The 12,315-nt window shown below is 44.1% G+C and overlaps 2 protein-coding genes across 3 annotated transcripts; one reads left to right on the forward strand and one right to left on the reverse strand.

The window, feature by feature from the left end:
- Nucleotides 1–133: 133 nt before the first annotated feature.
- fam78ba (family with sequence similarity 78 member Ba) lies at nt 134–5,269 on the reverse strand. The gene is made up of 3 exons (XM_019877821.1): nt 4,572–5,269; nt 3,502–3,781; nt 134–1,741 (listed from the first exon to the last, which is right to left on the reverse strand). Exons 1-3 carry the CDS (start codon nt 4,943–4,945, stop codon nt 1,499–1,501), a joined length of 897 nt encoding a protein of 298 aa, XP_019733380.1. The 5' UTR covers nt 4,946–5,269; the 3' UTR covers nt 134–1,498.
- A 452-nt stretch (nt 5,270–5,721) lies between these two features.
- On the forward strand, nt 5,722–11,818 carry cmpk (cytidylate kinase). 2 transcript variants are annotated; one of them, XM_019877822.1, is made up of 6 exons: nt 5,722–5,997; nt 8,252–8,398; nt 9,184–9,336; nt 9,431–9,507; nt 9,959–10,110; nt 10,228–10,565. In XM_019877822.1, the coding sequence occupies exons 1-6, from the start codon at nt 5,854–5,856 to the stop codon at nt 10,239–10,241; spliced, it is 687 nt and encodes a 228-aa protein (XP_019733381.1). In that variant the 5' UTR covers nt 5,722–5,853; the 3' UTR covers nt 10,242–10,565. The 2 variants fall into 2 exon arrangements, with proteins under 2 accessions (XP_019733381.1, XP_019733382.1); XM_019877823.1 differs by lacking the exon at nt 10,228–10,565 and adding an exon at nt 10,940–11,818 and having other exon boundaries at nt 5,726–5,997; nt 9,959–10,055.
- Nucleotides 11,819–12,315: the final 497 nt, after the last annotated feature.

Below are 12,315 nucleotides of genomic sequence, written 5' to 3' on the forward strand. Positions count from 1 at the left end.
ATTTTGAGAATTGTTCTGTAGTTCCAGTGCACTCTGAAAAACCCAAAGCGGTCTCTATAGCAACAGACAAATGTTGCAGTCGCGGTGTAGCAACACGATCCACGATGAATCAATAAAGCCTGCCATAGCATCCTTTGAATATTTACATGATTGTAATGGCCATTTTATTCAGCAAATGCCCTTACAAATAACTGAAGATGATAACAGAAGTGAAACTGATATTTTGTCAGATTTGGTGTTTGTTTTTTTATACACTCAGACAACCTTTGCATAGTTGTGGCCTTCAGAGCAAATGAGCAGGTTGGAATGGAGGTAGTGTGTGCTTGTGTGTGTTGAGGTGGACATACAAGCGTGTAAGGAGGCAGATGGGAGGATGAGACATGAACCTGGAGAGAAGCACAGATGGAGGAATCGGCCATGTGGCTTGTTTGTGGAGTGGCGGGCAGAGACGTGGACGGAGCGCAGCGCGAACCGGACCGGAACGGTGACACGGGAAGAGGCTCTCGTTGGCAATTATCCACACAAAAACCACTGCTACACAGCGACTGTGCCATATGTGAACAATGATTTTATCATTGTCAGAATATGTTCTGCTTTTTTCAGGAATTCCACTCTGAAATAAGAGGAGGAGAGTCAGATTCCCTGATTGTCTGGAAATACATTAGATGTACCTTGCACGTAGCGCTGCAAGATGAGCTGGCCTGATTAGGCCCACATTCCCTCGACTATTTCAGTCATTTAGTCTCATTTCACATGTAACAAATATGACGTGCAATGACACTTTTGTTTTAAATTTGCCATCTGACACCGTTCCGTGTCATTCCCAGCGCTCCCGTTCGAAGCATCGTGAATAAAATCCTCAATAGGGTCGCCGATGCGGTTACAATTGGACACAAAATGTTTCCCCGATGAAGTCATTGTGCTATAAACTCCAGCAGATGTCTTTTTGTTTGTCCGTTTCACACCGACTTGTTGCAATAATAGTCACGATCTTAACTCAAAAGATTCATATAATACTTAGGTGTCCTAAATCATCTGAATACATTCTTGAACTCTGGTGATGAGTGTGCTGATGAAGGCCTTCGATGGCACTAAAGAGGTATCATCAGCCTGCGGTTTGCTTTTGGCCGATGTGACGTCTCGATCACAAAGGCTTTCGGAAATACAAAACAATTGCGAGCCTTACGGCTTTTCAATGACAGTTTTGCTCACTCTCATCGCATGCAATAAAGATCTACATGAGGATGCGGGACGCAGTTCTCGTCAGTGGGGGGGGTCAAATTCCTCTACCGGTGCATCTAAAAAGAGTTCACTTGTAAAAACGCTGGCAAAGATTTCTAATTGCAGCTCTTGGCCAAACAACACTTGACGCAACACCAGATCTCCGTCGACGCTGACGCTTCACGCAACAGTTCCTTTGTTGGCTCGATCACCCTCATCTTCTGTTTTGGCATGAAGTAACAATGACTTTAATTTTTCTTTTTTTTTTGGAAGTCTCTCATTTTGGCGGTATGACGACGAGTGGTGTTCCTCGCCGCGGTCTCCACATTAGCACTTGGGCATCATTGGCGTTCGGCCTCCCCAGGGCGTTGGGAGGGATGGGCTCCTGATAGTTGAGGATGTGTGGCTGCTCCTGATATGGCCGACCTACCAGGGTGGCCCGGGAGCCCAGCGGCATGTCGGGGTCGACAGCAATGTCTACCCGCATGCGCCACCGGACCGTCTGCAGTACAATCCGTTCCTGAAAGAGGAGAGGGCGGAAACAACGAGATGCGTCATGCGGGGGACCACCGTTAGCTTTGTTGAAGCCTTCGCTGACAGTGGAGTCGGGGTATTGACGTTCAGGCTTCTGCTAGAAAGCAAAAAACTGCCAATAAAAAAAGCCAACTTGAACATGGTGAACTTATTTGGGGTAAATTAAGCTAAGCTTATCACATGACTTTGAATTTGTTTGGTTAATTCTAACTACAAACACATGGCAGTTATAAGAGGGTGTGCACAATTGTGCAACATTATCTCAGTTCTTTATTTTTATGACACTTCTCAAAAGTTTTTTTTTTTTAAATAAATAACAAGGCTATGATTCAAATCAGTCTCCGTTAAACTCGTAATATTCAGTCTCGACATAAAATGATGAGAAGGCTTGCTCTGAATGCGGTGTGGTCAAATCGGCACCTTGACTAGCTCGACTAGTCGACTAATCAGTTCAACCCCCGATTGTCTACATCACAGGTATCAAACTCAAGGCCCAGGGTGCCGGATCTGGCCGGCCATATCATTTTCTGTGGCCCGCGAAAGCAAATCAAAGATGTCAGCTTTCATGATGCTTGCTAAAATCTGTACCAAAATTGAAAATGATCATTTGTAATAAAGATGAGTGAGACTGTAAGCATTTTCTTGTTACCAAACCCCTCATTATAGTAACTTAAACAAAAGGTGAATAAACTGTTATTCTTGACTTCTTCATATGGTTTCAGTCGTAACGGCCCTACAAGGGAAACTAACTAAAATCTGTCCCGCGACAAAAATGAGTTTGACACCCGTGCTATAACCCATCCGTGATCCGATTCAGATTTATAACGAATAATGAAACAATGAAATTCATTTTCTGTGACTGTATGGGCTGCCAAGCACTTGTCTGTCTCCTGCGCCAAATCCACCTTTGAGACGACACAATGGCAGTTTAACCAACAATATGTCCTACATGGGGGTCAATGTATGCCGAGTAATGTAACACATAACCTGTTTTTGCATATTGGCCCGACCTGCTGTTCCTGTCTAGACCAGTCGCCAAACGTGACATCTCGGGGTATTGACGTTCAGGCTTCTGCTAGAAAGCAAAAACTGCCAATAAAAAAAGCCAACTTGAACATGTGGAGCTTATTTGGGGTAAATTAAGCTAAGCTTATAACATGACTTTGTCAAACACATGGCAGTTATAAGAGGGTGTGCACAGTTGTGCAACATTATCGCAGCTCTTTATTTTTACTACTATTATTTTTTTTTTAAATAAATAAGGCTATGATTCAAATCAGTCTCCGTTATACTCGTAATATTCAGTCTCAACATTAAATGATGAGAAGGCTTGCTCTGAATGCGGTGTGGTCAAATCGGCACCTTGACTAGCTCGACTAGTCGACTAATCAGTTCAACCCCCGATTGTCTACATCACAGGTATCAAACTCAAGGCCCAGGGTGCCGGATCTGGCCGGCCATATCATTTTCTGTGGCCCGCGAAAGCAAATCAAAGATGTCAGCTTTCATGATGCTTGCTAAAATCTGTACCAAAATTGAAAATGATCATTTGTAATAAAGATGAGTGATACTGGAAGCATTTTCTTGTTACCAAACCCCTCATTATAGTAACTTAAACAACAGGTGAATAAACCGTTATTTTTGACTTTTTGATAAGGTTTCAGTTATAATGGCTAGTGCTAGAGAAAATAGATGGTTGGATGGATGCAGTTTAAGACGGGCCGGTTTCCTACTCGTTTGTCGCACCTTGGTGATGGAGTTCATGGCCACCAGCCAGGTGATGAAGCTCTGATCCCTGGTGATGTGGGTGAGCATGGGCGTGTTACTGTTGCTGATGGGAACGGCCCAAGTCACGCTCGGGTAGAAGTTGTCGTTCATGCTGACAGTCAGGCGGGACGGTTTGGAGGTGGGACCGGTGAGGGTGACCGTCTCGGTGGTGTTGCCGTACCACGGGTAGCTGACTCCATCCGAGTCGCTGATAGCCTTCACCCTACCCTCCCGCAGCTCCGGTAGTTCCCAGCTGGACCTTGTGGCAGGAAAAAGAGGAAAAGACACAAATTGGGTGACGTGCATATCAAAACAAAACCTCCTTGCGATACGATAATCGGTAATCAGGACCGAGCCCTTCAGTGGTCAGAAAATTGTGAGTAATTGACGGTGATCCCAATACACTTTTTGATTTGGATTTCAAACTGATTTTATAAGATTACCCTTAAAAATAAATGACTTGCAGATAATCAGATTTGTTAAAAAACGAAATGGAAGTGCACAGGTACACGCGCAGGTGGGGAAGACTCCCCGAATCTTTTATGACCAACGCTGGCTAAACAGAGGTCCTTCCCGACATACAGAGCTTGCATCTCAATGAAAATGTATCACTTCAATGTACATAACACCATTTACAGTGGTAACTTGACATACGAGCTGAATTTGTTCTGTGACCAAGATCGTTCCTTAATTATTTACTCGTACAGCGAATCAATTTTCCCCATTGAATTGACTTGTAATACCATTAATTCATTCCAGCCTCTTTCAAAACAACAACCGCATTGGTAATGTTTTTGTTAAAAATAGCACTCTATAATATTAGAATTTATAAAAACATACAGCAAATGACATCATTAGATCCGCTGCCGTGAAAGCGCTATTTAAATAGAGATGTCATGTATGTTTTGTATAATTAAAAACCAAAACCACGTTTTGGCACACTTTTTCCTTCAGTTGTGCTGCTCATTCTGCCACCTAGGGACAGTTCAAGTCAGACGCGCTGTACTGGGGGAATTGTGAATGACGAGTAGAGATTACTGGATACTCACATGCCAATATCAGCATATGTGTTGTAGAACTCCATTTGGGTGCAAGCTTGGATCCAGCCCACCACCCAAGTTTCATTCCGGGGCACTGGTGGCATCACAACTCCCGCCGAGGCCCTGAAGTACGGCGTCTTGTAGCGAAGTACGATGGGCGAATTCTCCTCGATGATGGTGGGGCATTGGTCGATTGAGGCTGACACCTCATACACCACGATATTCTCCCGTCTGATGCGGGGCTTGCACGCGATGCTTTGAATACATCCCATCGTGCAGGTGACCAGCAGAGCGAGCAATAAACAAGGGAGCAAATGACACCTGACCAGCATGCACATCAGTCCCATGCAGGTTACACCCTTGTCTGTAGAACCAGTCACCATTCATTAAATGTAAAAGCGGCGTGCATGGGCAAATACTGGGGGTGACGTGGAGGTGAGAGTGCAGTAGGGACTGGGGAGGAAGTATCACAGATCTCTGCAGCCTCCTCCCCCTGGTGAGCCTCCTGACTGCCGCACTGCCCTTGGCGCTCGTCCCCACAAACTGCAATCCGGCCTCCCCGAGGTTGTTGATGATGATGCTGATGCAGATTCTCCGCCGTGCGTCCGGAGACTCCTTTCTTCGGAGGCTCCTCGATCCTGCTGCTGCTGCTGCTGCTGCTGCTCGGCTCCCGGCTCCGCGCTGCTGTCATGTCAACCGGACTGACAGGTGCGTCAAAAGGAAACAGGGTGTGGGGGGTGGGGGGTCGGATTCCTTTTGTTTGCCTACATTTACACGGTGCCCAGAAAAGATAAAACCCTGCGTCTGCAATACGAAACGAGAAGAAAGCAGCGTCAAAAGAAGGCCGGCGAAGCGGCTTGTGAAGGATAGGCTGCCGCTATTTTAAAGCCCCGCTATCTGTGCTGTGCTTCCATTCTTATAAATCATGAAGGGTGCATCATGAACGGAGGCGAGATAAATGTGGAAAAAACAAACGCCGTCTCTCGATGCTAATTCGGGAGAGCATCCTTTTCCTTCTCGGTGCGGATTTTTGGTTTTGGAGGTGCTGATGCTGAAAAGCCAGGGGAGTGGCGTCACCCGACCTCTTCCTTGTGGGGGCGGGGGGATGTGTATTACGTCACAAGAACCTGAAGCTCTCATTGGACGCCGAGCCTACACGCGGAAGTGGTGACCTCGGGCTCCTTTTCTCTTTCTGTCTGACACACACTCAACCGACGGCTATCCGGGCTTCTGTGTCCTCCCTTCCCCGAGACGTGCTGGTCGACGCTTTAGGAGCCAGCGTGGCTGGTTTATGATCGGCCGTTTGGTGAATAACGTCGCGCAGAGGGTGCCGAGCCTGGTGTACCGGGTATATGCAATGAAGAAGCCGCAGGTTGTGTTCGTGCTGGGCGGGCCTGGGGCCGGCAAAGGGACCCAATGCGCCAAAATCGTCGAGGTAAGCTACAAGAGATGGCGAGACTGATTCAAACCCCTTTATATGACGTCTTATCATGGACAGTAACTTAAAAAAACACGAGGAAGGAATACAGTAGTTATTATCGCCGCTTCTCCGACTTCCGGTCGTCCTCTAAAATAAATCTGTGTTAGCTAGCTAGTTAGCTAGTTATGCGAGGTGGCAAAAGTACTCGGACACTGTACTTCGGTTGTGAGATACTTGTGAGAATGTGAGAATAACCAAATATTTATGAATAGCTGAGCCTTAACGCTGCGCTCAAACTTGGTAAAATCACACACGTTGAATTAGTATCCAAACAGTATTTGGTTTAAAAAAAATGGAAGTAGGTAACATATTTGTAACCTTATCAGTAACTTCTGATAGCAGATGTTGTGTCAGGGTCACTGTGTTTGTCTGGGCTGCACTTGTCCATGTAACCTTTAAAGCAACCCACACAGAGATGACTTCCATCCATTCATTTCTGAGACCACTTGTCCTCTCTAGGCTCGCGGTTGAGCTGGAACCTATCGCATCTGAATTTGGGCCAAAAACTGTCTCCACCAGAGGTGCCCATTAAGTATATCTTTAGCTACCAGTAGCTTGCCAAAGAAGTGCAGGTATAGCTCTTACTGTATCAACTTAATCTCTACCAGCCCTTCCGGTTTTATGCTCTTGACGTGGCTGACTGTCAACGCCAATGGAGGAAAAAAAAAAAAAAACTACAGAAAAAAAGTATATCACTGTGTATACAGTGATATATAGATTCATGCAGTTATGCAAGGTACACCAATATATATTGTACATAAAGAATTCTAACTGTATTTGAAATAAATAAATAAAGCAGGTAGATCAGTTGGACTTGGTCATTTTATAAGTAGCTGGCATGCTAAAAAATGTCAATCATAGGGCAACGTTTCCTTAATCAGCCCCACATTTGAAGGTTGCAAAGGAACTGCAGCGCAAACATACTGTGTATGCAGACACCAAGTTGGTTGAACTTTTCGATGAAGATGCAATCAGTTACTCATATGCCACGAGGAGTTTTCAAGCTTGTGCAATTGCATAAGTATGAGCTCATCTATGACTGATTGTGTGAAGTTGCACGAATATGCAGCTCCATCCTTAAACCCACTTCTTATATTCCTCACACACAGCAACGCGACTAAATGTGAATGAACTTTGCCGCGGTGTGTCAGGTTCTACCCTGCGCTTTACTCCAATTCGAGATGGGAATTGCAGGTTAATCGCGACATGATGTCGTAAACAACACTTAATCATATTTATTTCATCTGTACCTGTGGCTGAAAAAGCAACCCGTGACGCCTCTCTCACCGAATGCACCTGCCCAGTCAATGAATGGAGCAAAGAGACTCTCAGATATCGTCTTTACTCCTCGGCCATTTCCTCTTTTTCTTAAGTTGCTCCGGGCAATTCATGTTGCGTCTCAAAACATTTCCGCTGAATGCAGCTTTCCCATTGCCGTGCATTGCTTTGTGTGCGCGAGGGTCACTTGCCTGATAGACAAACATAGACAACCATTCACAGTCACATTCACGCCTAAGGACAATTTACAGTCTTACAACAGGCATGTTTATTAAGTGGGACGATGCCAGTGAAAACCCACGCACGCACAAGGAGAGCATGCAAACTCTTCACAGGAAGGTGATTGTGCTCGCCATTCATCCACCGTGCTGCCTAATACACTCTTAAGTATTTACATTTCTGAATCCTCCTCCTATTTTATAGTGGTTCTGTGTGTGTGTGTGTGTGTGTGTGTGTGTGTGTGTGTGTGTGTGTGTGTGTGTGTGTGTGTGTGTGTGTGTGTGTGTTGCTGGGTGTTGGCTGTTGGTCTTCACGTATGGTTTTCAGGCCTGAATGACAGCTGTACACAGAGGCTCTATTCATTCGGTCCGAAGAGCACTTTCACGGATGTAACTGCAAGGTCAAGGCGTGCAAGGGATGAAGCCGTTTATTTAAAAAAAACAAAACAAAAAAAACGTTTTAACTCAACTGTATTTATAGAGCACTTGCACAGCACAGCCATTGCTGTATACAAAGTTAACACAAGGCAGCGCGGTGAAATAGTGTTTAGCTCAAGTGTCTCGCCGGCGAGAGTTTTTGGATTCAAACATTTAGTTGAAGTGGCTATGATGTGACTGAATGGTTGTCTCCGGCGTACCCAAGGGTAGATTCCAGGATTGGGTGGAATGTGTACCATGCGTATTAAAAAACTCTGTATTGCTTTGTACCTCAGAGCTACAACTACACCCATCTGTCAGCTGGCGACCTGCTGAGGGCCGAACGGGCCAGAGAGGGATCGGAGTTTGGAGTTCTCATCGCCAACTTCATCAAGGAAGGCAAAATTGTCCCTGTGGAGATCACCATCAACTTGCTTAGAATGGTGAGAAACGGAGTCGCACGCATGCCACACGTCAAGTTCCTCAAGAGCCGTTTGCAAGTTATTTGCTTTGTCTGAAATGATTCTAATTTTCTCACAACTTTCTTGGTGACAGTAGAAACCCTTTTTGATCCCTCTTTTTTTTTTTACAAAGGTGTAGTAGTTTGGAGTGAGTAGTTCGGCTCAGTATCTCGGATGCCTTTGTGGGTTTTTTTTTCGTTTTAAAATAATGCAAAAGTGGGTACAGCGAACATGCATTTATGCCCACTAGATGGCAGCAATGTCTAAGGTACTGTTGAATTAAAAAAAAAAAGTCTACAGTACATACCTCCTTATGCTGTGAATATCAACAGATCATGACATCACTAACAACCGTTTTAATGAGAGCACGTATTTGCATTGGGCCCACACATTGCACATTGACGAGAAGTTAATTTTCTGCCAAATGTTCCTGTTATAGGCGCTTATAAATAAAATGTATTATTATTATTATTAAATTGTATTGTTGTGCATGGAGCCTTTGCTTCCACAAGGGGGCAGCAGTGTCCTAATTGTGACAACCAGCCGCTTTGAATAACAAATATTTTCCGTTTTGGCAAAGGGGGAAAAAAATCTCTGCCCAAACCCTGACCGCCAGTGCAATTCTGTTTTTGCCCCAGTTTTTATGTCACCGTGACAAACCAGATGGATTTTGCGTTGAGCAATGAACAAAACAAATTTGTTTCTTGTTTGTGTTGTGTTTTTCCATCAACAAGTATGTCCCACTTTTTTTCATTCCCCCCTTAAAGGCAATGGAAGAGACCATGAAAAAAGATGAACAAAAGTTTCGCTTCCTCATAGATGGCTTCCCCCGTAATGAGGACAACCTTCAGGGTTGGAACAAAGTCATGGATGGCAAAGCAGATGTCAAGTTTGTCCTTTTCTTTGACTGCAGCAATGAGGTATGCCACGGATCGCCATGCCGCAGAGAAGTCGATCATCTTTTGCCTGTCGTGACACCGACGATCTCTTTTCCCTTGTGTGATCCGTGCACAGGTTTGCATCAAAAGATGTTTAGAACGAGGAAAGAGCAGCGGGCGTACAGATGACAACAGAGAAAGCTTGGAGAAACGGTGCGCTAAACCTCAGATTGGTGTTTTCCAAAATTAAAACTTGGAATGCACCAGTGCCGCTTTTTTTTTCCTGACATGGTACAAGTCCAAGTATTCGCCGATACCGAGTGTCGAGACTTGATAATGCCGATGTGTCGTTTTATTTGAATTAAATATAGTAGTTGGAAAAACCCAACATTATTTTTAATACGCATATACAGCATTTTACTCAGATTTTGTATTTTCTTCAGTCAAAATGACAAAAGCTTTCCATGTCAACCCGACGACTCCTTCAGATGCAGCTTCAGAGTATCGATTGCAAAATATTTTCTATACCTGAACACGAGCAAAATCAATAAATATATCCATGACCCATTTTTTTCATGTACTTTGACACCTTTGCAAGTGTTTTTGGACCTGACTTACAAGCACTTCTCATCCCTTGTGTCATCTGGTTTCCCCCCCCATACAGAATCCAAACGTACCTGCAGTCAACACGACCGATCATCGAGCTGTACGAGAAGCAAGGCAAAGTGCGCTGTGTAGATGCCTCTCACTCTGTGGCTGAGGTGAGTGTGCTCGGCAACTGCGTTAGGGAAACGTGTCGAGAGCTCAACTCCAGGTTGAAGCAGAAACGAGAACTTCTCCGTTTCAAAATCGCAATCATGTGCGGCAGGACTCGCCCCCTTATCCTCTGCCAATAGCGGGGATTCACTGTTTATCGAAAAGGTGGCCGACAAATGACCGGGCACTAGTCTTGGACGCGGGCTGCTTTTTGAGGCAAAAGTGAGTGAGATTTCAATGCGAGCTGTACTTCCTTTTTTTAAGACTTTGCAGATCTTTCTCATTTACTTTATAACTGCAACATGTTCATTTTGCTCACAGTGGCCCTCAAAAAGAATATCTTTGGCTCATGTTTTTTTTTGACTGTGGTTCCTGTGTCGAAAAGTAGCACTGCAATCAGTTATCAACTCCTCATGAATGTTGGCAGCTTCTCCGCATCGAATAATGCTTGTCCGGGGTTTTTACACATAAAGGCAGTTTTCACATGTGTTTGCTCAAGGCAAAAAAAAAAAAAAGCCAAGCTTCAATGATAACTGTGCCCTGCCTTCTAACAAGTCCGGGTTTGTTTTTGTGCTGACGTCCAACGCTTGCGTGTGCACACTTGTGATGTGGGATCGTGGCGCCACCCCACAACGCATTTATATTTGAAACAACAAGGTGGAACATCATCCATTCCCAAAAGCGAGACAAGACAAAAGGACCATTTAGCCTAGAAAAGTTTGTGATAATTTTTTTCAGCATAGCAACAGTAAGGTTTGAGTTCATGCTCCCTACTTGGAAGTCAAAGGAAAAAAAAAATGGGCCAAACAGTAGCTGGCATCTTGAAAAACCGAAGTCGGGTCACGGGGACCTCAAGGCACCACACTCCTCACGTGTTTGTCTCTTCCAGGTCTTTGCTGACGTGAAACTCATCTTTGACAAAGAGGGTTGACTTAGGCCCCGCTGTCGCCGGCACTCATTTTTACTCTTTTTAGTTTTTCTTTTTACCACCTGCCATTTCGTGATGAAAAACGTCATATTTATCTCTGCATCCATTGGCACTTTCGGTTACCATGTCTATTTCTTTCTCTTGTAAAATCTGCACTATTGTTTTTTTTTTTTCCTTTTTGGGCCATAGTGTACAATGTTTAGGGTAGGAATTAATAATGAAAAGCTCACAGTTAGTGACTCTGGTCCATCCGTATGGTCTTCCATCGTAGTTCGGAGCGCTGTCCGTAGGGACAAAATATACTGTTACCAATGAGGTGTGCTTTGCTTCACAAATGTATTACTGATCTCATTACATTATCGTTTTTGGCAGCAGCCGCCGTGCTTTTCAGACCAAATCAACAAACGTACCGACGTGAGAATTCAAAGGGAGCTGAAATAGTTCATAAAATGCATATTTATCCCACTGCCAAGACCACGGCCGGACGGGCCTGACCAAGTTGCGCTTTCCACGCTTCGTTACTGTACTTAGAAGTTCTGTGACTCAAAGGAGTATGAGCAAGATCAGAACCACTCAATGCGCTTAATCACGCCCACGCCTCCTGAGATGTCTGTATCTGCAGAAGATAAAAAGCAGCTATGAAAATGTTCCTTGTTGTATTTATTTGCATCTTTGTATCTTGAGCAATAGTACACAAAGTTGACGAACATGACATTCACTTAAGCCCACCTAAAGCATACCGTGGCCCATATTTTTGGTGATTGTGTTTTTGATTTCACACTCATTTTACACAACTTTAAAACTGGTTGCAATAATAAAATTATCGCCACCTGTTAAATATTGAACTTGTTTTCCATTCAGAAGGGGAAATTTTAATTTTTTTAAAAATGTATTCTTAAGTCATACTGTAAGCTAATGGACCCGAAGAATTTTCAACGCAAGTGTCTCGTGATGTGAGTGCATGAAAGGTATTAAAGGCAACTGTTAATTACCTGCGCAACTTTAGAAAATGGCTTTGGTATCGCCAAAATAGTGTTTGTACAGTGTAAGAAGAGGAGCCGTGAAAGACAAGAGTGCTGCTGCGGTAGGCATATTTATTTCTGTTTCATAAATATAAATATATATTACGTATTCTGCAGTTACAAAGATGCGATTAAACATAGGCAATATTCCTGAGCATGTTTTAGCTTGTCTGCATTTTACGAGCGGCATACAGTGAACAACTAACAAAAAAGAAAAGCATGACTGTACATGGCATTTACATCAGAAACCGACAGTCGCCAATAAAACATTCGAATGTTAAGGCACTGTAATAATACACGTAGTACGGTCAAAGG

This window comes from Hippocampus comes, unplaced genomic scaffold (genome assembly GCF_001891065.2).
Source record: "Hippocampus comes isolate QL1 unplaced genomic scaffold, H_comes_QL1_v1.1 scaffold317, whole genome shotgun sequence".
Taxonomy (NCBI): Eukaryota; Metazoa; Chordata; class Actinopteri; order Syngnathiformes; family Syngnathidae; genus Hippocampus; species Hippocampus comes.

What these genes read in the sequence shown, in the direction of transcription:
- fam78ba (XM_019877821.1), bottom strand. Translation starts at nt 4,945, where the DNA reads ATGGTGACTGGTTCTACAGACAAGGGTGTAACCTGCATGGGACTGATG. An exon ending in ACATATGCTGATATTGGCAT is followed by an intron (nt 3,782 to 4,571) that starts GTGAGTATCCAG and finishes TCCTGCCACAAG; the next exon opens with GTCCAGCTGGGAACTACCGG. An exon ending in CCATGAACTCCATCACCAAG is followed by an intron (nt 1,742 to 3,501) that starts GTGCGACAAACG and finishes CTCCTCTTTCAG; the next exon opens with GAACGGATTGTACTGCAGAC.
- cmpk (XM_019877822.1), top strand. Translation starts at nt 5,854, where the DNA reads ATGATCGGCCGTTTGGTGAATAACGTCGCGCAGAGGGTGCCGAGCCTG. An exon ending in AATGCGCCAAAATCGTCGAG is followed by an intron (nt 5,998 to 8,251) that starts GTAAGCTACAAG and finishes TTTGTACCTCAG; the next exon opens with AGCTACAACTACACCCATCT. An exon ending in AGAGAAAGCTTGGAGAAACG is followed by an intron (nt 9,508 to 9,958) that starts GTGCGCTAAACC and finishes CCCCCCATACAG; the next exon opens with AATCCAAACGTACCTGCAGT.